The following is a 26,905-nucleotide window of genomic DNA, read 5'->3' as shown; positions in this document are numbered from 1 at the left end:
AGAATTTTATGTTTCGATGAGATCACCTCTCATTCTTCTAAACCCTAGTGAATATAGACCTAGTCGACCCAATCTCTCCTCACACGTCAGTCCTGCCATCCCAGGAATCAGTCTGGTAAACCTTTGTTGCACTCCCTCCATGGCAAGGACATCCTTCCTCAGATAAGGAGACCAAAACTGCACACAATACTCCAGATGTGGTCTCACCAAGGCCCTGTATAACTGCAGGGCCTTGTAATATATTAAAAGTCTTCAAATGTCATGTCAACATTAAGCTTACTTTCTGTAAAACATGACAAAACTCCATCTCCACTCAAATTCAAATTCCAGCTGGAAGATGAATTTGAATTATTGGGATCCTCTTGAATGGCTACTGTCTTCATCAATTCTGCAAGCCCCCTTCATTCTGGCTCTTAGTTCAGTTAAATAAATGTACTTTTATGATAAAGGCAGCATACTATTTTGAGGCTTAAAGGCAATTTTTTTGTGTAAAAGAGCATAGAAATCTGTAAACTATGAACATTTGAGCATTTTATTTCTTCTTTGTTTATTAAAGACTGTATAAGTCAACAAGTGCACTAACAGTGCTTTAAGGAAGGAACTTGAAGGCAGGAAGTGGCTGATCACAGGGAAAGCAGTAGAGAGTCTGATCCTATCATCAGCTAAGATCCACAAACACTCACTTACCAGCATGGGTCACTCAACAGCAATTGATAATGGCATCCCTGGCTGATTTTGTTCCCCCTCTCCAGTTCAGGAGCACTGAGGATCTGAGATTTTTATACATCAGAAGTACACCATTTAGGCTGCCCAGTACATGGTCACAAGAATCTAAGAAGTGCTGGAAGTCTGATGCAAATTCTATGATTATTTACACTGTGCTGAGAGCACACAAGTTTTCCAAACTGCAGTGCATTATAATTTTACCTTGTGAAGATCATCATTGATAGTTCTAAAAATATATAGTGCTAAAATTTGTTCAGACATCAAGGCAATTCACTTACTCTCCCTCATAAATTTAATAAATATTCTGAAAAACCATTGAGGATGTGAGGAAGGTTGATCTGTAGCTGGATAACAACCAACTCAGAGCAAACATCAATAAAACCCAAGTGTTGCTGCTTGGCTCATCCTTGAATCTTGTCTCAGGAGGTTCCCTAGTAATCAATATGCATAGGATTAACCTTGAGAATGGTCATTGCCTAAAATGCAGAAACATTCAGCTAGGCAACAGTATCCTTTAAGGATCATAGGCTAGAAATTACCCTGGCAATGCTTAATACATGCACTGTTGTTATGGGTGAGCAATTTCATGAATGCTATAAAGCACTAATTTTGTCTGGATTTATTGCACATTGTGAAATTATTCCCAGCATGAAGTGGCTGTTCATTGTCACTGTGTTTTTGCGCTTATAACCTTGTTAATTCCGGCATAGTTGACATTTAAAAGTAACTTGCAATTATATTCCATTGCTGTCACTTAACATTAGCAGTGCGCTCAGAACGCTGATTTAAAACTGGCATCGCAGCAGTAGCTATGGTTGGTTTTGTTTCAGTCACAGCAGATCAGCAACAGAAGTGAGGACTGGATGAGGATTGGATTTAGTGCGCCTCCAGCACTGCAGTTGGCAGAGGAGAATGCTGAGGAATGCAGAGAGCAGCTTGTGAGGTTAGGTGTCACAGAAGGCATATAATCAGGTCTTGCTGGTACCCATGCATTTGGTGCATTGTCCTAGATATGAACTATCTGTGACTTACAGAGCAGCAGCCACTCCGGAGACTGAGCTAAGCAGGGAGGCTGTGGCAGAACTGTGCCAATTGCTACAAATAAAATTGCAGACCAAATCAAACATTAGCGCAGTGCTATCAGTAAAAATTATCATAGGCACTGAATTTCTATTATTCAGGATTATTCTAGTCAAGCACTGGTGACGTTTACAATGTCAGCCAGTTTGCTGCCTATAGATGCATCACAGAGATGCTATGCTAACACTTTCATCCAGTTCAATTGTGGACCAAAAACATCATTAGGATAGGGCAACACATTTTTATCATACAGCTGTCTTCCAAGGAGTGCAAGGACTCATTAGCTGTATCCATGCTGTCATTCATGCCCTTGTGCACAATGCCACCCCAATATAAAACAGATTCCCGAACTGTCCAGCTGCTATGTGACCGCTTGATAAATTTATTTTAAGGCAATCCACACTTTCACTTTTGTTCAAAATGGAAATAGGAAGGGTGGCTACTTGGCTCCCTAGCCACTGACTCCATCCCTCTCCCAGGTCACTATCCAAATTGAACCAGACCATTCACTACCTTGGTGTCCTATTTGACCCTGAGATGAGTTTCTGACCACATATCTGCTCCATCACCAAGACCGCCTATTTCCACCTCTGTAACATTGCCGTCTCCACCCCTGCCTCAGCTCATCTGCTGCTAAAAACCTCATCCAGGCCTGTGTTACCTCTAGACATGTCTATTCCAATGCTCTCCTGGCTGGCCTCCCATCTTCCACCCTCCATAAACTTGAGCTCATCCAAAACTCTGCTGCCCGTATCCTAACTCACACCAAGTCCCATTCTCCTATCACCCCTGTGCTCACTGGCCTACATTGGTTCCCGGTCCAGCAATGCCTTGATTTTAAAATTCTCATCCTTGTTTTCAAATCCCTCCATGGCTTTGCCCCTCCCCATCTCTGTAACCTCCTCCAGTCCTGCAACCCTCCGAGATCTCTGCGCTCCTTCAATTTTTGCCTCTTGCGCATCCCTGATTTTATTCGCTCCACCGTTGGCGGCTGTGCCTTCAGCTGCCTAGGCCCTAAGCTCTGGAATTCCCTCCCGAAACCTCTCCGCCTCTCTCCCCCTTTAAGATATTCCTTAAAACCTACCTCTTTGACTAAGCTTTTGGCCACCTGTCCTAATAGCTCCTTAAGTGGCTCCGTATCAAGTTTTGTTTGATAACGCTCCTGTGAAGTGCCTTGGGACGTTTTACTACGTTTAAAGGTGCTATATAAATGCAAGTTGTTGTTATTATTAGAGACCAAGAACATCTATTGTTGTCGATGACACCATTAAACCACCCATGTACAGCAGCAAAGCACAGGTTTAACAAGGCTCATGTCACTACAAGATTGTTAATCAGCATATGATTTGGATCCCAAAGCATTGACCAAGGGGCAGGAGGCATTGCTGTCCAATGTCCACAGGGTCTTCAGAATGATCAACATATGTTGCAGAACTTCACTCTTCAAAGAGATGCCACCGTACAGCATTTAGAAACCATGTGGCCTAGAGTAAAGATGAAGAACCCCCAATGTGGAAAGATAGACTGATGCAGTAGGCACTAATAAGTGATGTCTTTCAATAACTCCTGCAGACGGTCCTTAAGAAAGGAATGACCAGAAATGCCTAGCACAGCATAGGCAGAAGCAAAATACAGCAAGTACCTATCAGTACAGTGTTTCAAATACTCTAGTGGGAACTCTCGCAAAAATAGGAGCTCCCACCTACAGCATATCGAGGCCACAATCCCTACCGTTGTAAACAATTTTACAACACCAAGTTATAGTCCAACACCGGCATCTCCACATCACAATCCCTACCGTTAGTGCTGGGAGCAGCGCTGGTGTGGTGCAACAGCAGCTGAGCTCAGGTAAGATCAGGACTTGGTGGGTGGCAGGGTATAAATGGGTAAATGGATAGCAATGAAAAGGGGAAAATGGATTCCAATGAAGATGGGCAAATGGGTAGCAATTGAGGTGTGCGCTTTGGAGAGGGATCACAGCGGTTCCCGTCTTTTCTTTACAGGATTGTGTTTCCACACTATAAGCATCAAGTCTTCGCTGTCGGGTGTGCTTTGGCAATGCCCTCCGTGCAACCGATCCCGGGGGGCTGAGGAAGAACATTGCAAGTCCTCGAGCTTCACTACAGCTCTCAGCAGCATCCGTTGCGTCTGAAGGCGGCGGGGGACTGGGGGGACGGCGGCACCACCGTACTGCAAGGTGGGGGGTGTGCAGCGAGAGCCAGCGCAAGAGCGGGGAGCGGGCGGCGGCACCACCGTGCTGCAAGAGGGAGAGGGGGGGGGAAAGGTGCAGCGAGAGCCGGCGGGCAGCGGCACCACCGTGCTGCAAGGGGGGGGAGGGTGCAGCGAGGGCCGGCGGCACCACTGTGCTGCAAGGGTAGTGGGGGGAAGGGTGCAGCGAGGGCCGGCGGGCAGCGGCACCACCGTGCTGCAAGGGTAGTGGGGGGAAGGGTGCAGCGAGGGCCGGCGGGCAGCGGCACCACCGTGCTGCAAGGGTGGGGGGTGGGTGCAGCGAGGGCCGGCGGCACCACCGTGCTGCAAGGGTAGTGGGGGGAAGGGTGCAGCGAGGGCCGGCGTGGAAGGAGGGGAGGGGAGGGGATCACGTGACGCGCGGGCCCCGGGATCACGTGCTCCGGATCACGTGCTCCGGGACGCTTTGTTACACTGGGCGTCGCGCGGCCATGGGCTCTGCAGCTGCGGAGGTGCGAGTGCAGCGGGCGAGGATGATGAACTATCGGCCGGGCTTTCCCGCAGCCGCTTCGGACAACGACGAGGACGAGGATGAAGAAGAAGAGGTGGAGGAGCAGGAGGAGGGAAAAGGATGCAGACTCCTCTCCAACATGGCATGGCAAAGTCAGGTACTGTCCCTCAGCATCCCGGTGATGCCCGATCAGTTTGTGATTAATGATCCAGTTGCACATAACAACACCGCGGCACCCTCTGGGAATGGCCAGTGTGTTACAAGCGCTGCAATAGCCTTTTTTTTGTTGGATTCCGACCGGCCACCATCAACCAAGTGAGGAGCAAGAGTGTGAACCCTAATTAAGATTGTAGCAAAAATAACATCACAGTTCCAAAGTAGTGACTTGTGATCTTGTGAGACGAATCAGATCAAATAGAATGGCCTTCTTCATCTGAACCCACTTGTGATTTGTAAAAAGTAGATTTAATTTGCTAATACAAAACTATTTTCGGTATTTCACTCACTTTGCATAAAGTAGACTCGGCATTTTAATACCGTTAGACTTTGCTTCTAAATGTTACTATTTTGAAAGGAAGATATCCTGGTGATTGAGAACGGATCGAGTAGAGCGACATTGGTTCTCTGTTTTGAAAAAAATTGTGTTTGGATCAATGCCAAGAGTAAACTGATTTTTGATGTACAAAGTGAAAGGGGGTGCACAGCTTCAAGCTGTTAATAGGGTGACTTTGGTGATCTGTCCTCCAACTCTGGTCAAGACTAAGACACTAATTCTGTGTTCTGGTGATCTGCCTGATAGAATTTCGTGGGATGGAAAATAAGTGACTCTCTTGGGGCCCTGGCACACTTTAACACGATCAAGAATCTTTTTACACTGGAACAAGAAAGTGAAGATGTGACTGATGGTAAAAAGTTGTAGGATTTATTATTGGGATTTATCTAATGGAGTGGTGGAGGACGAATGGTCACTTGAACCTACCTGGCTCCAACTGAAAAGATGTTTGACTGATGGTGTGACCCAGCCTCTTTGTTCTTTTGTGTAAGTAATAAACATGTATATGAGATACCCAGGCCTGCTTTCAGGAAAGTGTGCTGTCCAGTTAGTGAAGACTGTATCTCATTTGGAATTGTAGTATGGATTTAAAATTAAAAAAAAACACAGCTATGTCATCTTTTCCCCCAAACTTGAGTTTAGCTAGAATCTATAGCTATATATTTTTTCCCCATAATGGACCTTTCATTTCTTTTTAATCCCTCAAAAATATAACTGGACCTACGAATGACCAGTTGTAGAATCTAAATAAACAGAAGCAATGCTAAGGCTTCAGAATGCACTGGTTCGACTTGAGTACTGTGCTTTGGTTTTGGTTGCCACACCGCAAAAATATACATCTGCATTAAGTTTGGACACTGAATCTCAGAAAAGATATATGGGTCTTGAAGATTCACCAGAATCATATCAGGGCTTAAAGGGTTAAATTATGAGGAGACATTGCATAAACTTGGCTTATACCCTCTTGAATTTAGAGGATTAATAAGAGTGATAAAGCATAGAAGGCTGAAACTGGCTGGTCATTCCTTCATAGCGAGAGAGGAGTTGGTTTCAAACCTATTCTGGGAACCAAAACATGGAAACAAAAAGAGAGGTCGGCCTAGAATTAAGTGCAATGCTCAACTTTTGTGGGATAGGGGTATGGTGGTTGTGTTACTGCACTAATAATCCAGAGAATGAGTTCAAATCCCACCATGGCAGTTTGAGAATATGAATTCAGTTTTTAAAAATAAAAATAAATCAGTAAAAATGACCATGAAGCTGTCGGTTTGTCGTAAAATCCCAACTGGTTCACTAATGTCCTTTTAGGGAACTGCTGTCCTTACCTGGTGTGGTTGTGTAACTCCAGTCCCACACCAATGTGGTTGACTCTTAAATGCCCTCCAAAAAGACCTAGCAAGCTACTCAGTTGTATCAAACTTCAGCACCACCTTTACGGGGCAACCAGGGATGGACAATAAATGCCGGTCTTGCCCACGTCCCGAGAACGAATAATTTTTTTTAAAATACAGAAATTCTCATACAAGTTGAATAAAGTGGTGTGGAGGACAGTGGCAGGAGCTCTGATAACAGTCAACTGATGATGTTATGCTACATTTGCCTGGCTAGTACAATTGAAGCACATTAAATAACACTGCCTCACCTGTGCTGACTGGGTTTCACTTCCTTTATATGATGATGCTCCAGTGATACTTAGGGTACCACTGTGCAGTTTGTTTCTAGTTGGGACAATTGTAGATTGTGGGGTGGCTTCAATCTGTGTGTATGATAAAATATTGGGAGGCATGTTGATTGGATTCTGTGGTGGGGTCAGCTCATGCTACATGTCTGCAATTCAAAGCTTTGCCACTCTACTGAAGGGTTACAGGAAATGGGCGGGGGAGTGGGACTAGCTGGATTGCTCTTGCAGAGAGCCAGCATGGGCTCGACAGGCCGAATGGCCTCCTTCTGTGCTGTAATCATTCTGTGATTCTTTACTGCTTAGTCACTTCTTTGGGTGAGCTTCAGGGAGTTTATGTAGCAGAAGAGGGAGTGAGATTCAACTACCCTGTACTATTTTTGCTAAATCTATGCGGGTCGAAGCAGGCATGAGTGGTCCTGACTACCTTGATTGGACAGGTATCAGTAATCAGTTCTTGGTCGCTGATCACCCTTACTTTAGCAATCTGATGCTCTTGCTCCATATGTTGATTAATCAAAATAGGTAATTGGCAAGAAACATTGTCCTAACGATGGCTCCTGCTGAAGAGATTGTGTGAACATTACTGTTTCCATGGATGTAGGGGTAAGGGAGTCTTCATTTTCACAATATTGGCACATCTTGATAAGCTGGGAGTAGAAGTGCTGGCACCACTAGTCTTTTAGCAGAAGACCAAAGATATGAGGACTTCATTCCGTTGGGACCACTGTCCCTGTGATCAGCACACCTTCGCCCAGAGGCCTGAAAAGCTAATACAAGAGCAGAAAGCATGTAGGAATGTTCATCCTCTGCTGTTAGATATGATAGAATGATACAGGGGCTTAGGAGGTTAAAGTATGAAAACAGGTTGCTTAAACTTGGCTTGTATTTCCTTGAGCAAAGAGGGGTGATCTGATGGAGATGTTAAAAGGATACGATACGGTCGATACGGAGAAACTATTTCCTCCGGTGGGGGAATCTAGAACAAGGGGATTATTCTTAAAATATCTTGAAATTAGATCATTCCATTCAGGGGTGAAATCAGGAAGTACTTTTTTCACACATGTGGTGGTAGAAATCTGGAGTTCTCTCTTTCCCCCCCCCCCCCCACCCCATCCAAAAGGCTGTGGATGCTGGGACGATTGGAGCTTTCAGTACTGAGATTGATAGATTTTTGTTAGTTTAGGGTATCAAGGAATATGGAGCAAAGGCAGGTAAATGGAGTTGAGGTGCAGATCAGCCATGATTTAATTGAATGGCGGACAGCCATGATTTAATTGAATGGCGGAACAGGCTGGAGGGGCTGCATGGCGGAGCAGGCTCGAGGGGCTGAATGGCCTACTCCTGTTCCTAATGTTCCTAATGTTCCTAATTGTGGGGGCATGTGACTATATAGAGACTGCATAGTATGACTGTAGAAGTACAATCGCCACGACTTCTAGCAGGCGCATTGGTCCTAATGTGATTAGCCCACTATAAGCGTTGGACGGTGTATCATCTTTCAGAGACACAGAGAGAGAACGGGAACATTTAACATGGAAAGGGATCAACAGATGGTTTGTCCAGGATTTAAACCAAGGGTTTTCCAATGTTCCCAAATTACTAATTGTAGATTCGGGAGCTGGTGAAATGCAGGAGGGAAAGGATTTCTTAAATCTCTGCAGCAGTTACTGGTAACTGAGCTGTGGGTGGAATTCTAGTTAGATTGTTAACAACGAGTGAGATTGTTGGCTCAAAACACATCTATGGAGGGATTTAAATACCTAGGGTCTTAAAAGAAGTAGCTGCAGAGATAGTAGATGCATTGGTATTAATTTTCCAAAATTCCCTAGATTCTGGAAGGGTCCCATCAGATTGGAATCTAGTGAATGTAACTCCTCTATTCAAGAAAGGAGGGAGACAGAAAGCAGGAAACTACAGGCCAGTTAGCTTAACATCTGTCATAGGGAAAATGCTAGAATCTATTATTAAGGAATCTTACAACACCAGGTTATAGTCCAACTGTTTTATTTGAAAATCACAAGCTTTCGGAGGCTTTCTCCTTCGTCAGGTGAGCTCACCTGACAAAGGAGAAAGCCTCCGAAAGCTTGTGATTTTCAAATAAAACAGTTGGACTATAACCTGGTGTTGTAAGATTCCTTACATTTGTCAACCCCAGTCCATCACCGGCATCTCCACATCATTATTATTAAGGAGGTTACAGCAGGGCACTTAGAAAATCTCAATGCAATCAGGCAGAGTCAACACGGCTTTGTGAAAGGGAAATCATGTTTGACTAATTTATTAGAGTTCTTTGAGGAAGTAACAAGCAACGTGGATAAAGGGGATCCTGTGGATGTGGTGTACTTGGATTTCCAGAAGGCTTTTGACAAGGTGCCACATCAAAGGCTACTACATAAAATAAAAGCTCATGGTGTAGGGGGTAACATATTAGCATGGATAAAGGATTGGTTAGCTAACAGGAAACAGAGAGTAGGCATAAATGGGTCATTTTCAGTTTGGCAAGGTGTAACGAGTGGAGTGCCACAGGGATCAGTGCTTGGGCCTCAACTATTTACATTCTGTATCAATGACTTGGATGAAGGGATGGAATGTATGGTTGCTAAATTTGCTGATGACACAAAGGTTGGTAGGAAAATAATTTGTGAAGAGGACATAAGAAGTCTGCAAAGGGATATAGATAGGTTAAGTGAGTGGGCAAAAAATTGGCAGATGGAGTATAATGTGGGAAAATGTGAACTTGTCCACTTTGGCAGGAGGAATAGAAAAGCAGTATATTGTTTATATGGTGAGAGATTGCAGAACTCTGAGGTACAGAGGGATCTGAGTGTCCTAGTACATGAATCACAAAAAGTTAGTATGCAGGTACAGCAAGTGATTAGGAAGGCAAATGGAATGTTGTCATTTATTGCAAGGGGAATGGAATGTAAAAGTAGAGATGTTTTGCTACAGTTGTACAGAGCATTGGTGAGACCACATCTAGAATACTGTGTGCCGTTTTGGTCTCCTTATTTAAGAAAGGACATAATTGCTTTGGAGGCGGTTCAGAGAAGGTTCACTCGACTGATTCCTGGGATGAGGGGGTTATCTTATGAGGAAAGGTTGGACAAGTTGGGCCTGTATACATTGGAATTTAGAAGAATGAGAGGTGATCATATTGAAACATATAAGATCCTGAGGGGGCTCGAAGGGGTAGATGCTGAGAGGATGTTTCCCCTTGTGGGAGTGACTAGAACTAGGGGACACAATTTAAAAATAAGGGGTCTCCCATTTAAGATGGAGATAAGGAATTTTTTTTTCTCTCTGTGGGTGGTGAGTCTGTGGAACTCCCTTCCCCAGAGAGCGGTGGAGGCAGGGTCATGAATATTTTTAACGCTGAGTTAAATACATTCCTGACTAACATGGGAGTCAAAGGTTATAGTAGGTAGACGGGAAAGTAGGGTTGAGGTCACAATCAGAGCAGCCGTGATCTTATCAAATGGCAGAGCAGGCTCGAGGGGCTGAATGGCCTACTCCTACTCTTAATTCGTATGTTCGTAAATATGATAACGAGGTGTGGAGAACTTATTGAACTGCCTGAAATAGCCGGCGCGCTTAATGTTTTAAGTGGCTCCTTTGTAACTGACTTCAGTGGAAATGACACGTGGTTTATGCCATTTGCCCTATATAGGCGGCTGCCCATGATAAGTGTGGATGGTGTAAGTGGTTGGGACTGCACTAGTTCATTGTGATCGGTATCATTTTCTATGGTGCTTTTACATTTTGTATTTGTTTGTGTGATTTATATCACAGGAGGGAGTATGTCCGTGTGCCAGGTTTACGTTGCCAAAACCAGTTCCCTCATCTTGACAGCAGAATTGTAGGCCTACAGAAACTGAGAGTCTGTGACTCTGCTATCAGCATAAGGGGGCCAGTTCTAGCAGTGTGACGCCGGTGCATGGATGTTGCTCTCCTGCAATACCACCCACTACTCTCTGGGAAAAGAAGAACCGCCTAACATCTAGCCTATTCCCACTCTTGCGTAGCTTAAATGCTTGTCCCTTGGTCCTCCCCAATCTGAAAATAATCTATCAATGGATACACAATCCAGCCCTTTCAATATTTTACATACCTCTATCAGATCGCCACTAAGTCTATGCTGATCTGTGTGATAATGGACAATGGAAAGAGGAAGGCCGATGAATCCTATTTCTACCACAAGAAGCCACTGAAGCATTAGACAGCTAAGTGGCAGATTCTGGTGGTAGAAAGTGTGTACTGCAATAGCAAGTGTATTTTCAGTGTATTTTCTTTTAGCTTGTGCTGGTTGACTCTCCCTGCTTTTCTTTACGTTTTATGGAACTTGTGGAACTATTGGTGCTGACTAATATCTTAATCATTACGACGCAGCAGGTCTAGGATAGATATTTGCGCTGTGCCAGCAGACTGCATCATCTCCGTTACTGTGTTACTCAGCTTCTAAAACCGTTCGCTGTATTAACAGCGGTGGAAGCAGAATTCAGGGAAGTGGATGAATAATTGAAAAAAAGAATAAATTAGGAGTATAAAGAAAAGGCAAGGGAATGGGACTAAATGAATAATTATTGGATATCAGCCTTGGCTCAGTGGTAGTACTCTCGCCTCTGAGTCAGAAGGTTGTGGGTTCAATTCCCACTCCAGAGACTGGAGCCCATAATACAGGCTGACACTCCAGTGCAGTACTGAGGCTGCACTGTCGGAGGTGTAGCCTTTCGGAGGAGACATTAAATGGAGGCTCTGTCTACCCTCTCAGGAGAACGTAAAAGATCCCAGACAATTTTCAAAGAAGAGCAAGGGAGTTTTCCCCGGTGTGCTGGCTGCTATTTATTCCTCAACCAACATCACTACAAATAGATTATCTGATCATTATCTCATTGCTGTTTGTTGGGTTCTTGCTGTGCGCACATTCGCTGCCGCGTTTCCTACATTACAACAGTGACTACACTTCAAAAGAACTTCATTGGCTGTAAAGCTCTTTGGGGCATCCTGAGGTTGTGAAAGATGCTATTCGTTTCTTTATCTCATTGAGCTCGCACAGACACGATGGGCCAAAATGACCACCTTCTGTACTGTGCAATCTAGCTCGCTCCCTAACGTGAGTGGGTTCAGCTGTCCTTTGCTGCTTGCTAATTTGCAATGTCTACCAAATCCTAGGTTTATACGGGTGGAGTAGAGAGCGTTTGTCACAAGCAGCAGGAGTTGGTGAAGAAGACGATGGAATGCAGGTGGAGGCTGGCTGAAGCCCAGCAGAGACTTTGCGATTTGGAGCTGCACAACTCTGAGTCTTTGGAACAAGAACGGGCCAAAGCGCAGACTGAATTCTGGGAGCTGAAACAGAAAGAAGATGAATGGAGGCAAAAGGAGGAGGAGCTGATCTGGAATGAGAGGATGAGCTCATGGAACGTTGATACAATCAGTAAGGAGGGGTTTAATAAGGTACAGTATATATTTTCAGTATTAATCACAGTAAAGGGGGCACGGTAGTATAGTGGTTATGTTACTAGACTAGTGATCCATAGGCCTGGATTAATAATCCAGTGAACATGAGTTCAAATCCCATTGTGGCTGTTTGAGAATTTGAATTCAATTTTTAAAAAAAATTTGGAAATAAAAAACTGGTATCAGTAGACGGGATTGTCGTAAAAACCCAACTGGTTCATTAATGTTCTTTTAGGGAAAGAAACCTGCCATTCTTACCCGGTCTGGCCTATATGTGTCCCCAGTTCCACACAAACATCACTAAAAACAGATTATCTGGTCATTATCACATTGTTGTTCTTTGTGGGATCTTTCTGTGTGCAAATTGTCTGCCGTGTTTCTTTCTAATACAACAGCGACTACTCTTCAAAAAAATTGCTTCGTTGGCTGTAAAGCACTTTGGCACGTCGTGAGGATGTGAAAGGTGCTATATATAGAAAGAAAGCACTTGCTTTTATAAAGAACAGAATGAGTTACATTTCAGCCCAATTAACATATGTAGTTGCTTGTGTAAACTTCTTGTATGTGGCAGTCAGTGCGACACTCAAGTGGCATTAGTCAGTTCAAATGCCCTTCCCGAAATTGGCCAGAGGGATAAAACATTTTGTTGGACGGGTAAATTCCGACACCAGTCGACAGGAGTGTTACCAAAGCCAAGTTTGCATCCAGCCTTCTCATCCACATGAATTGTTAATGTGGCTCTCTCTGTAGGTCTCCACATAGGCCATTCTCATAGTCCTCTGACACTTCCTGTACTGTCAAATTCCTCACAACACACTGCCACTCTTCGCACCTCCTTGAAGATCCTCATTGTTTGCCATCCTCCACCCCTCTCCACCAGGCCAGGCCCTCTGACACCTTTCTTACCAAACCTCTTAGCTCCTGTCCTCATTTAGTGTTTGCACTAAGCAACAACACATCCTCCAACTTCAACCTCCGCCCGTCATCCTCCAACTTCAACCTGGAGGAGAAATCTTTTCTCCCAGAGGGTGGTGGGGATGTGGAACTCACTGCCTGAAAGGGTGGTAGAGGCAGAAACTCTCAACTCATTTAAAAAGTACTTGGATGTGCACTTGAAGTGCCGTAACCTACAGGGCTATGGACCAAGTGCTGGAAAGTGGGATTAAGCTGAATATCTTTTTTTCGGCTGGCATGGACACAGTGGGCTGAATGGCTTCCTTCTGTGCCGTAACTTTCTATGATTCTGTGATTCCACCTAAATCTCCCCTGATTTCAATACCTTCCATTGCCCTCCATATAAACTCCCTCCCATACAGACACAGTCACCTTCTTGATCTTGGAACCACACAAATATCTCTCACTAATGGGGCCATTTCCAATCACTCCCTCATTCCTTTGTCTGCCCCTGCACCCTCTCCTCCTGTCCTTGGTGGTTGGGAGATTTAAAAACTACATTCAAAACTTTCATAATTGCACGCTGAGATTCCCAGTCCCTCATAATTATCCTTTCCGATTCCCAACGTACTCTTCTTTGGCCCATTACCTGCAGTGTCCTTCATGCCTCCTGTAATCTAGCCTTGCCTCCACTTTTGATGCTTTCATCTGTAATAGATCCTGGGCAATCTCCAACCACCACCATTCCCCCAATACAACAACCACTTGTGGGAACTCAAGTGCATGGGCCACAAGATAGTGGCTACATGATGTATGAACAACCTGGCAGTCCACCGCCAGAATTGGCTTGAATAGATCAAGCCATTACCAATACCAGACTGCCCCAACTGACTTCACTTTCCATCCCATCGATGTAGGCTGGATGCAAATCCACGACCCAGAGATGAAAATTTTCGACTTGCTGCACCATCCAGTGTGCTGAGCATGTACATTGAATACTGATCATGACAATCAGTAGTAGCCTTGTGTTTTCATTTAGCTGGGAGGAGATCATCAAACCTCATCTGGACTATACATTCAATCTTCTATACACGCCTCCAATTTCACGCAGGTGACATCTGATTTCTTCAACCAAGTCGTGTTTGTGGCAAATGCCCATACATGGAGAAAATTTCGCCCAGCCAGGAGTATGTTATAAGGCAGTAGCATGTAGAGGAGTTCAGATGGCAACGTGAAGTGCAAGAGCAAAGCTTAAGCATCTTATGAATATCACTTGAACCTGGAAATGCATTGAAAAGTAGGCCCAAATATAGCTTTCTTTATAATTTATAATTTACTAGTTGATCTCCTGAGACATTACTTCTGAACAGTTTAGATGTATTGTACTTAGGTTAGGGAGGAACATGGGTCACAATCTCAAAATATATAAAGCCAGAATTACGTTAGATGTTAGGAGGTTCTTTTCCGAGAGAATAGTGGACCTGTGGAACAGGTTGCTGACTAGTGCGGTGAACACTGATTCGCTGAATTCCTTCAAGGGGGAGTTGGACCTGTTGCTGCCTGGGGGTGGAGATTTGTGTAATTTTTCCTTTGGTTTCTTAAGTTTATGACAGTATTCTTTGTACAAGACCTTGCTTAGGCCTCAGAGTATTCCCCTGAAGTGAGGCTATTTGTTAGGTGCTTGGGTTATTGTTTGAAGCAGTTTTAAGATGCCAGTGCTCTAAGTGCTTGCAGGTTCACTATCTGACTCCCAAGACACCCTGATTCTACTTACCTGTTTCTTATCGGCCTTTGTTGTTGCACAAGCTGAAAGTTGTGAGACGCTCAGTGCAAATTCTGCAGTCCTGAAAATGGAGCCTGATGTAAGGAGAGATTTAAGGTTGATTGGGAAATTAGATTAAAAGATATGACATTAGATAAGCAATGGTGAACATTTAAAGAAATATTTCATGATTCTCAATGAATATATATTCCATTGAGGAATTAAAAACTCCACAGGAAAAGTGAAAAGAAGAGGCTTATAATGTTGCCAAGAAGAGTAGTAAGCCAGAGGATTGGGAGAGTTTTAGAAACCAGCAAAGGATGACCAAAAAATTGATAGAGGGAGAAAATAGAACACGAGAGTAAACTAGCAAGAAATATAAAAACAGATTGTAAGAGCTTCTACAAGTATGTAAAAAGGAAGAGAGTAGCAAAAGTAAACGTGAGTCCCTTAGAGGATGAAAAAGGAGAAATTATAATGGGGAATAAGGAAATGGCAGAGATGTTAAACAAATATTTTGTATCTGTCTTCACAATATTGGACACAAAAACATAGCAGAAATAGTTGGGAACCAAGGGTCTAATGAGAGTGAGGAACTTAAAAGTAATTAATGTTAGTAAAGAAAAAGTACTGGAGAAATTAATGGGACGAAAAGCCGACAAATCCCTTGGACCTGATGGCTTACATCCTAGGGTTTTAAAAGAGGTGGCTGCAGAGATAGTGGATGCATTGGTTGTGATCTTCCAAAATTCCCTAGATTCTGGAACGGTCCCAGTGGATTGGAAGGTAGCAAATGTAACACCGATATTCAAGAAAAGAGATAGAGAGAAAACAGGGACCTACAGGCCAGTTAGCCTCACATCAGTAGTCGGAAAAATGCTGGAATCCATTATTAAAGACGTAATAATGGGGCACTTAGAAAATCATAATATGATCAGGCAGAGTCAACATGGTTTTATGAACGGGAAATCGTGTTTGACAAATTTATTAGAGTTTTTTGAGGATGTAACTAGCAGGTTAGATAAAGGGGAACCAGTGGACGTAGTATATTTGGATTTTCAAAAGGCATTCGATAAGGTGCCATACAAAAGGTTGTTACACAAGATAAGGGCTCGTGGGGTTGGGAGTAATTTATTAGCATGGATAGAGGATTGGTTAACGGACAGAAAACAGAAAGTAGGGATAAACGGGTCATTTTCAGGTTGGCAGGCTGTAACTATTGGGGTGCTGCAAGGATCAGTGCATGGGCCTTGGCTATTTACAATCTATTTTAATAACTTAGATGAAGGGACTGAGTGTAATGTATCCAAGTTTGCTGACGATACAAAGCTTGGTGGGAAAGTAAGCTGTGGGGAAGACACAGAGTCTGCAAAGGGATATAGACAGGTTAAGTGAGTGGGCAAGAAGTTAGCAGATGGAATATAATGTGGGGAAATGTGAGGTTATTCACTTTGGTAGGAAGAATAGAAAAACAGAATATTTTTTAAATGGTGAGAAACTATTAAATGTTGGTGTCCTTGTACACAAAACACAGAAAGTTAACATGCAGGTACAGCAAGCAATTAGGAAGGCAAATGGTATGTTGGCATTTATTGCAAGGGGGTTGGAGTACAAGAGTAAGGAAGCCTTTTGCTGCAAGTCTGCTTGTCAGCAAAATTGAAACCCATGGAATAAAAGGGGCAGTGTCAGCATGGATACAAAATTGGCTAAGTGACAGGAAACAGAGAGTAGTGATGAATGGTTATTTTTCAGACTGGATGAAGGTATACAGCGGTGTTCCCCAGGGGTCTGTACTAGGGCCACTGCTTTTTTAAAAATATATTGATGACTTGGACTTGGGTATACAGGGCACAATTTAAAAATTTGCAGATGACATACAACTTGGATCTTTGAAGGTGGCAGGACAGGTTGAGAAAGCCGTTACAAAAGCATACGGGATCCTTTATTAATAGAAGCATAGAGTGCAAAAGCAAAGAAATTATGTTGGACCTTTATAAAACGTTGGTTCGGCCACAACTGGGCACTGCACTTTAGGAAGGATGTGAAGGCCTTAGAGAGGGTGCAGAAAAGATTTTTTAGAATGGTTCCAGGGATGAGGGACTTCATTATGTGGATAGATTGGAGAAGCTGAGGTTGTTCTCCTTTAGAGCAGTGAAGGTTGAGAGGAGCTTTGATAGAAGTGTTTAAAACCGTGACAGGTTTAGATAAAGTAAATAAAGAGAAACTGTTTCCATTGACGGAAGGGTTGAGAACCAGAGGACACAGATTTAAGATGATTGGTAAAAAAACCAAAGGCAACATGAAGAGAAACTTTTTACGCAGCGAATAGTTATGATCTGGAATGCGCTGCCTGAAAGGGTGGTGGATGCAGATTCAATCGTGGCTTTCAAAAAGGAATTGGATAAATATTTGCAGGACTACGGGGGAATGAGACTAACTGGATTGCTCTTGCTAAGAGCCAGCACAGGCTCGATGGGCCAAATGACCTCCTTCTGTGCTGTAACGACTCTATGATTCTTGTTGTACAGGGCTTTGGTGAGACCGCACCAGGAGTACTGTGTACAGTTTTGGTCTCCTTTCCTAAGGAAGGATATACTTGCCTTAGAGGCAATGCAACAAAGGTTCACTAGATTGATTCCTGTGATGAGAGGGTTGACCTATGATGACAGTGAGTAGCATGGGCCTATTCTCTCTGGAGTTTAGAAGAATGAGAAGATATTTCATTGAAGCATATAAGATTATGAGAGGGCTTGACAGAGTAGATGATAAGTGGCTGTTTAACCCTGGCTGGAGAGGCTAGAACTAGGGAGCATAGTCTCAGGATAAGGGGTCAGCCACTTAGGACTGAGATGAGGAGGAATTTCTTCACTCAGAAGGTTGTGAATCTTTGGAATTCTGTACCCCAGAGGGCTGTGGATGCTCAGTCATTGAATATGTTCAAGACTTTGCTCAATAGATTTTTGGATTTTAGGGGAATCAAGGGATATGTTGACCAGGTGGGAAAGTGGAGTTGAGTTCGAAGGTCAGCCATGATCTTATTGAATGGTGGAGCAGGCTTGAGGGACTGTATAGCTTACTCCTGCTCCTATTTCTTATGTTCTTATGAGACAAGCAGTTGGGAAAAACTGAAAAGGGGAAGAAGGAAGGGAGTATTTACAACTGGTCGACTTTCTGGATGTTGGATTCCTTTTCTTTGTCCTCTTTTTACAGAGTGTGATCAACAAAAGCATAGAGAGTAAAGAAGTAGAGGAAGAGAAGGATGGAAAAGATGCAACATTTGGACAGAAATACGAGCAACAGATCAGGCACTTTGGTAAGTGGACCACTCTTTAGGACAAGTTGAGGTGCACAGTGAGGTACTAAGTTATCTGATATATTTTTAAAAGAACCAATTTCTACCCTGAACAGATCTGGAGCTGTGTTCGCACTACGTGTAAAATATCTCTGTGTCTGGAAAGTGAATTGCCAGTGAAAATGCGTGGCAGCAGAAACAAGAATAATTAGGGGAGTAACTGCATTGATACCTATAATTTGCAAAATAAGTCCACAGAAGTACTGGTTTCTCTCTAAATTTGGAAACAAATATAAGTTAAGTCAGTAGCCAGTGAAAATACCAAAACTTTTTTGAACTGTACTTTGTCGTTCCCTCCTCCGAATGTAATGATTGTCACATTGGTAACAAAATGGTGGAATAACATACTTTTTCAAATGTTGCATCTTATAAACTTTTTAACTTTTATGTTTGTAAATGATGCTAGGCATTTAACAAATGATTTGTACTGTGCTCTGGAATAGTGGGATTTGTAGCTGTCGTTATTATTATACCTGCATTGGCTCCCGTTCCCTAAACGCCTCAATTTAAAAATTCTCATCCTCGTGTTCAAATCCCTCCATGGCCTTGCCAGCACTAAAGCCCTCAAAAACTCTACGTTCCTCCAACTCTGGCCTCTTGCGCATTGCCCACTTCCTTCACCCCACCATTTTCGGTCATGCCTTCAGCCATCTAGGCCCTAAGCTCTGGAATTCCTTCCTCAAACCTCTTCGCCTCTCCACCTCCCTCTCCTCCTTTGTGATGCTCCTTTAAAACCAGGCTTTTGGTCGCCTGTCCTGATGTCTCCTCCTCATGCTCACTGTTAAATTTTGTCTGGTACCGCTCCTGTGAAATGCCTTGGGATGTTTTACGACGTTAAAAGGCGCTATATAAATGCAAGTTGTTGTACATAGAGTTGCTTTATGGTAGGCTTGTGAGAGCAGCCCTCTCACAAGTCACTGCCTGGGATTGCAGCATTCGCTGTTGATCGTTGTTTTTGAATCCCTATTTGACCAGCTTGTTTGCAATTCTCATCATTGCTGCACTCCCACATTACATTGCACGTTGGTGACGCTCTAAACAAGTTATAATTTATCACTGATTTCTCTTTTCCTCCCCTTACCGTCCCATAGCATGCAACCATCTAAATGTAGATAAGGCCATTTATTGAAACTAACTTCTAATGTGAACAGTGATAATCCTAATGACAACTTCAGGGCACCATAGTGTAGTGGTTATGTTACTGGCCTAGTAATCCAGAGGCCTGAACTAACAATCCAGAGCATGTGAGTTCAAATCCCACAAAGTTTGAGAATTTGAATTCAGTTTTTAAAAATCTGGAAATAAAAAGCTAGTATCAGTAAAAGTGACCATTAAGCTATCAGCTTGTCGTAAAAACCCAACTGGTTCACTGATGTCCTTTCGGAAAGGAAACCTGCCATCCTTACTCCAGTGACTCCAGTCCCACACCAATGTGGTTGACACTTAATTGCCCTCTAAAGTGGCCTAGCAAGTCACTCAGTTGTATCACCAACTAGGGATGGACAATAACTGCTGGATTTGTCATTTTCTCATAACAGTGTGAATTTACTTCCAGGAATATTCAACTTTTAGAAAATGTAATGATTGTATTGAAAATGGCACCGCTATTTACATCAAGTCATTCATGCTTTTGGCTGTGAAATCTCATTAACTACTCTTACACTATTATACAGTAGTGGGGAAATGTAACTGGAGGGAGCTCCCATTGCAACATGAACACTTGGCTTATGTTGCACCATTGTTTCTAAGGACGAGGATACATTCTGTAAAGCTTTTTTCCCTGTCACTGCAGGTATGTTGAAGCGCTGGGCCGATAGTCAGAGATATTTATCGGACCACCCTCACCTTGTTTGTCAAGAGACTGCTGATTACCTAATAAAATGGTGTTTTCATTTAAAAGAGGAGGAGGTAAGCCAAGAGCAAAAAGTAACTTTAACAGTGTAGGTTTGATCCAGACTACTTTTAGTTCCCCCTCGCTTTTATGACTGTATTTTTGTATAGTGTGAGGTAGTGACTAATATTCAGTTGTACTGACAAACACAAATTCAATTTGAACAATAAAACAAAAGCAAAATACTGCAGATGCTGGAGATCTGAAATAAAAACAGATAATGCTCGAAACACTCAGCGGGTCAGGCAGCATCTGTGGAGAGAGAAACAGATTTAATGGGGTCGATATTAACTCCCACACGATGGGCAGGAGAGGGATGGGTGTGGAATTAAAAATCTTGAAATATCTTGGAGAGGCGGAGCACTTCATTACAATATTTAAATCAGGCTCCCACAGTGCAATTGGAAGCCTGATTTCAATTTAACAGTTGCTGGTCAGGTTTCCCAGGGTTTAGGAAATCCTGCAGCTAAATGGAGTCTGGAGCAGCCAAGATTTTTTTTAGAACACTATTGTGAGCCAGGAGGAGCAGGAGTGCTCCTTCCAGACCCTCAAGCAAACCTTCTGCCAATCGTGGCCTCTCCTCGCTGCCGCAGTGGGACAATCCCCCCCCAAGCCCTGATCTTTCCCTCCCTCCCCATTGCCAGGCTCTGAACCCCGTCCATCACGAAGACGTGTTCTTTCCCGAATGGAAGAATTCCAATCAATTCTCATCCTCCCATTTATATTCCCAATTAATGCCAGCTTTAGTGTCATCCATCACGAGCTCAGCAGTGTTGAATCTGTCAAATTTCAAATCTGACAAACCACCTGAACAGAGGATCTTTCAAGTCAGCATTTGTCTGGAGGAAATGCAGGCTTTCCCGCCTGGCAGCGACCAGCCTGTCAATCTGGCCGGCTGCTGTGTGGGAATTGGAATTAAAAAATAATAATGAGGTCCAACCTTTAAATTCGGCAGGATCTCCGCCTCCCCGGGATTTTCGGGTTTCCCCCGCAATCGTGCTCCCCTACTCCCTCCGCTCCTCCCTTTAAAAATTGGGGCCAATGTTTCAGGTCGATGACCTTTCATCATCTGAACAATTATTCAGGAACTTTTTAATTGAGTGACAGTCAATCATGGACAGTGGCATTTAGAAAATAATCCATTATTAAGTTGAATTATAAGACATTGGGGTAACTGAAGTATACTCAATTACAGTAAACTATCCATTAACCAGTCTATTGCAGTGGCGTCCACTTGTGACTAATGTTTAAATAGTAGTAATAGCTGGGCGTTCCTTTTATAATTTTTGGAGTAATAATTAAACACACAGTTTTGACATGATTCATATTGAGTTGCTATGTTTTCTTGTTTATGAACAGGCATTTGATATCTGTTGATATCCAGTCTGCAAGGCTGATTGTTGATATATAATGTGGTTGGGGTACGGGTGAACTGTTATCGAAATTTATTTTGATCTATAATAGCCAACCTGTCTTAGACTTATAAGAGTAAATGTAAATTCAGTTGGCTGTGCATCTGGTGTGGAGCCTGACGATGGGAGCACAGTTTGAGGAACGGGGATGGGAGGTCATTGTGCCTGATTTATTTAGTTGCTGATTTTCCTTCAGTAACTTTATATAAATCCTTGTTGAATCTATCCTATAAAATGATGAGGATTGAAATTGCACCCAAGAATTAAAATTTTTCTTGTCTCTCCAATTTTCCACCACCCTCTCCTGAAGGTCTGGTAGCCCATGAAAACCCATGGGCCCTGTGACTAATTGAGGTCCGTCGTGGTTCAAATTACAAAATTGTGGTGTATATTTGTTCCTTTACTCTTTAATTACATATGTAGGGAATAGGCAAATGATTTTTCTGAACTGGCTGGTGGTAAAATGCATGCTTTTATCCGTCAAAGTCACCAGTGGAGAATAATGGCATGCTGTCTTTGAGAGCACAGGCCAGATTGTTTGATCTGATAAGGGGATATCGTATTTGTATTACGTCATCACTAGCATTTCATAACTATCACAGGTTTCACATGGGAGATGAGAATTTTTTTTACGCACGAGTTATGATCTGGAATCCACTGCCTGAAAGGGTGGTGGAAACAGATTCAATCGTAACTTTCAAAAGGGAATTTATACTTGAAGAGGAAAAATTTGCAGGGCTATGGGGAAAGTGCAGGAGAATGGGACTAATTGGATAGCTCTTTCAGGCACGATGGGCTGAATGGTCTCTTTCTGTGCTGTATGATTCTATGAATACATTCTATGAATTATAACATTAATATAGCAGTTGTCACTTAAAAGAACATCTAAGAGCAGCTCAGAAGTGAGGGAGGGGTGGGGTGGGGGGAGGGTTTTAGATACCGAGCAGGAAGAGAAGAAAGTTTTGTGAGAACATCAAGAAGATGGAGTTTATGGAAACTATTGAAAACAGGGAGCGATTCAGCAAGGAAAACTTGTTTTAAAAGAAAATTCCAAAGGCAGAGGTGTAATGGGTGAAAGATCAGCTGCACTGGTGCAGCAGAGTGAATGAGGAATAAGCGGTCATCTAGAGTCAGGAATGCTGTGTGTGATACAGGGCTGCTCAAGATTTCCCATATTGGGTGGCATAAGGCCTGGGAGAACTTAGAAAAAGAGGATGAGTACCATAAAATCTTTACATTAAGGTACAGGCAGCCAGTGGTAAGGATTGGGTCGATGGATGCTTGGGTGAGAATCCGGTTAAAACCGAACTATTCAGTATTGTTCTGTAGGGTAAATAAAAACACCCTATCCTTGTAAATTGCATTAAATATTGGGCGTATTTGATATATTTCACCAGAGTAACAGAACAAGGCCTCTCTTGAGTCCCATATATTGAATTACTAACCTAGCCAGGTCCCCTGGAAGAGGTGATGAACAGAAATGAGACCTTGCGACCAAGGGGAATGGCATCCTGAGGGCAGGTTAACCTACACCCCTCTCGCATACCTCGTGGCCAGTTTAAGGTGGCCACCGATGGAAGCAGGTTTCCTTAACTACAGAATGGTGTGTGGCACAGTGGGGTCTAAAGGGGAGAAATGATTTATGTGAATGGGAGGGAATTAAAAATGATGAATAATGGAGTAGCATCATTGGTAAACCAGCGTGTGTCCTTGCAGTGGATTGCAGCAGGTTTAATCCAAGCCTCTGCTGCATGAGGTTTATTAGTCTGGTGAAAAATGTCTTTTGGGTAGGAAAGGAATAGAAGGATTTGATGTACAACTTCCGCCCCCCCCCCCACCACCCCCCTCAAAAAAACAGCACTTGTTCATTTAGTCTCTTTCATAATCTACCTCTTGTTTTTATTTACAGAAACAAGCGCTGATGGAACAGGTGGCACACCAGGCTGTCGTTATGCAGTTCATTATAGAACTGGGCAGAAGCCTTCATGAAGATCCTCGAGGCTGCTTCAGACAGTTTTTTGAGAAAGCAAAAGTAAGAATATTAACATAAGAGGGAAAAAGAATTGCCATTTTAGAGTTCCCTCCCCATAAATGATGGGGATTCTCACTATAATATTCAATCTAGGCATTGCATAAGTTTTATTTAAAACTGTATTTTCAAATTGCCATTAACTGGAGCTGTTGTATCCTTTAAGGTACTGCTCCAATGCTTGCTTCTATATATAGTGCAACTTTGCACCCTCAAAACTTATGGAAGCATAAAGCATCTACTGTATTTGTTGAACTTGTTCCTTCCTTTCTTCCACTTTACTGTTGGGTACAATAGAAATAACTAGCCCCCGCTCTAGAGAATCTTCAGTAAGTTAGGGGGGAGTTTTGTAGAAATTACACAGCGCTAACGCCATCAGAGTCCGTGGCAATATGAACTGCACATAGTTCATTGGAAGGAGTGAACTTCATGGGCCAAATGGACTTTCTTTGGCCCGTTGTGTTCAGAACCATGGACGCTTACACCACAGAAGGAGGCGACTCGGCCTGTTGTGTCAATGCCAACTCTTTGTTAGAGCAAACCAGCTGGGACCGCTGTCCTAGGAGGAGTGTTTGCTAGTGCTGTTGGGGAGGGTTTAAACTGAAGTGGCAGGGGGTTGGGAACCTGAGCAGGGAGAGAGAGGAAAGCGTAACAGGAAGGGACAGAAGGTATGGAGTAATAGGTAAAGTGTTAAAAAAGGAAAAAGCAGGAACTAAGCGTCACAAAACAGATTTGAAAGTTCTTTATCTGAATGCACGTAGCATTCGTAATAAAATGGACGAGTTAACGGCACAAATAACTACGTATGGGTATGATCTTGTGGCCATTACAGAAACATGGCTGCAGGGTGACAACGACTGGGAATTAAATATGCCAGGGTATTTAACAATCAGGAAGGACAGGCAGGAAGGAAGGGGAGGTGGGGTGGCTATGTTAATAAAGGAAGGAATCACTGTAATACAGAGAAATGATATTGGGACAAAGCATCAAGATAATGAAACAGTTTGGGTGGAGATAAGGAATAATAAGGGAAAAAAAACATTAGTGGGCGTAGTATATAGGCCTCCTAATAGTTGCAACTCTGCTGGAAGAAGTATTAATCAGGAGATAGTCGGGGCATGTAATAAGGGAACAGCCATAATTATGGGGGATTTTAATTATCATATTAACTGGACAAATCAAATTGGGCAGAGCAGCCTTGAGGACGAGTTCATTGAGTGCATCAGGGATGGATTTCTTGAGCAGTATGTAACTGATCCTACAAGGGGGCAGGCAACCTTGGACCTGGTCCTGTGTAATGAGTCAGGATTAATTAATAATGTCCTAGTTAAGGATCCCCTTGGAACGAGCGACCACAACATGGTTGAATTCCATATCCAATTAGAGGGTGAGAAGGTTGATTCTCAAACAAGCGTACTGAGCTTGAATAAAGGAGACTATGATGGTATGAGAGCGGAATTGATTAAAGTGGACTGGGAAAATAGATTAAAGGGTAAGACGGTACATGAGCAGTGGTGTTCATTTAGGGAGTTATTTTACAACTTTCAAAATAAATATATTCCACTGAGGAAAAAAGGGTGTAAAAGAAATGACAGCCATCCGTGGCTAAGTAAAGAAATCAAGGATAGTATCCGACTAAAAACAAGGACATATAAGGTAGCCAAACTTAGTGGGAGGATAGAAGATTGGGAATTCTTCAAAAGACAGCAAAAAGTAACTAAAGGATTGATTAAGAAAGGGAAGTTAGATTATGAAAAGAAATTAGCAAAAAATATAAAAACAGATAGCAAGAGTTTCTATAGTTATATAAAAAGAAAAAGGGTGGCTAAGGCAAACATAGGTCCCTTAGAGGATGAGACCGGGAAATTAATGGTGGGAAACATGGAGATGGCAAAAATGCTGAACAAATATTTTGTTTCAGTCTTTACAGTAGAGGACACTAAGAATATCCCAACACTGGACAAACAGGGGACTCTCGGGGGGGAGGAGCTAAATACGATTAAAATCACTCAGGAGATGGTACTCAGTAAAATAATGGGACTCGAGGCGGATAAATCCCCTGGACCTGATGGCTTCCATCCTAGGGTCTTGAGGGAAGTGGCAGTAGGGATTGTGGATGCTTTGGTGATAGTTTTCCAAAATTCCCTGGACTCAGGAGAGGTCCCGGCAGATTGGAAAACTGCTAATGTAACACCGTTATTTAAAAAGGGTAGTAGGCAGAAGGCTGGAAATTATAGGCCAGTTAGCTTAACATCTGTGGTGGGTAAAATTTTGGAGTCTATTATTAAGGAGACAGTAGTGGAACATTTGGATAAACATAATTTAATAGGACAAAGTCAGCATGGCTTTATGAAGGGGAAGTCATGTCTGACAAATTTGCTTGAGTTCTTTGAGGATATAACGTATAGGGTGGATAAAGGGGAACCAGTGGACATAGTGTATTTAGACTTCCAGAAGGCATTCGACAAGGTGCCACATAAAAGATTATTACTTAAGATAAAAAATCACGGGATTGGGGGTAATATTCTGGCATGGGTGGAGGATTGGTTATCGAACAGGAAGCAGAGAGTTGGGATAAATGGTTCATTTTCGGACTGGCAACCAGTAACCAGTGGTGTTCCACAGGGGTCGGTGCTGGGTCCCCAACTCTTTACAATCTATATTAACGATTTGGAGGAGGGGACCGAGTGCAACATATCAAAATTTGCAGATGATACAAAGATGGGAGGGAAAGTAGAGAGTGAGGAGGACATAAAAAACCTGCAAGGGGATATAGACAGGCTGGGTGAGTGGGCGGAGATTTGGCAGATGCAATATAATATTGGAAAATGTGAGGTTATGCACTTTGGCAGGAAAAATCAGAGAGCAAGTTATTTTCTTAATGGCGAGAGACTGGAAAGTACTGCAGTACAAAGGGATCTGGGGGTCCTCGTGCAAGAAAATCAAAAAGTTGGTATGCAGGTGCAGCAGGTGATCAAGAAAGCCAACGGAATGTTGGCTTTTATTGCTAGGGGGATAGAATATAAAAACAAGGAGGTATTGCTGCAGTTATATAAGGTATTGGTGAGACCGCACCTGGAATACTGCGTACAGTTTTGGTCTCCATACTTAAGAAAGGACATACTTGCTCTCGAGGCAGTGCAAAGAAGGTTCACTCGGTTAATCCCGGGGATGAGGGGGCGGACATATGAGGAGAGGTTGAGTAGATTGGGACTCTACTCATTGGAGTTCAGAAGAATGAGAGGCGATCTTATTGAAACATATAAGATTGTGAAGGGTCTTGATCGGGTGGATGCAGTAAGGATGTTCCCAAAGATGGGTGAAACTAGAACTAGGGGGCATAATCTTAGAATAAGGGGCTGCTCTTTCAAAA

At 43.0% G+C, this 26,905-nt stretch overlaps 1 protein-coding gene across 1 annotated transcript in view; it reads left to right on the top strand.

Moving 5' to 3' along the window:
* Positions 1-4,444: 4,444 nt before the first annotated feature.
* LOC137321170 (hsp90 co-chaperone Cdc37-like 1) overlaps positions 4,445-26,905 on the top strand; it is a 32,637-nt gene continuing 10,176 nt past the window's right edge. The window contains exons 1-5 of the mRNA XM_067983430.1: positions 4,445-4,661; positions 11,908-12,189; positions 18,059-18,161; positions 19,993-20,108; positions 23,413-23,535. Coding sequence (XP_067839531.1) covers positions 4,485-4,661; positions 11,908-12,189; positions 18,059-18,161; positions 19,993-20,108; positions 23,413-23,535 — 801 coding nt within the window. The 5' untranslated portion in view covers positions 4,445-4,484. The remainder of the gene's footprint in view (positions 4,662-11,907; positions 12,190-18,058; positions 18,162-19,992; positions 20,109-23,412; positions 23,536-26,905) is intronic.

This window comes from Heptranchias perlo, chromosome 4, assembly GCF_035084215.1.
Source record: "Heptranchias perlo isolate sHepPer1 chromosome 4, sHepPer1.hap1, whole genome shotgun sequence".
Lineage (NCBI taxonomy): Eukaryota > Metazoa > Chordata > Chondrichthyes > Hexanchiformes > Hexanchidae > Heptranchias > Heptranchias perlo.
Note: the sequence above shows the minus strand (reverse complement) of the source record. Positions and strands in the feature narration are given on the sequence as shown.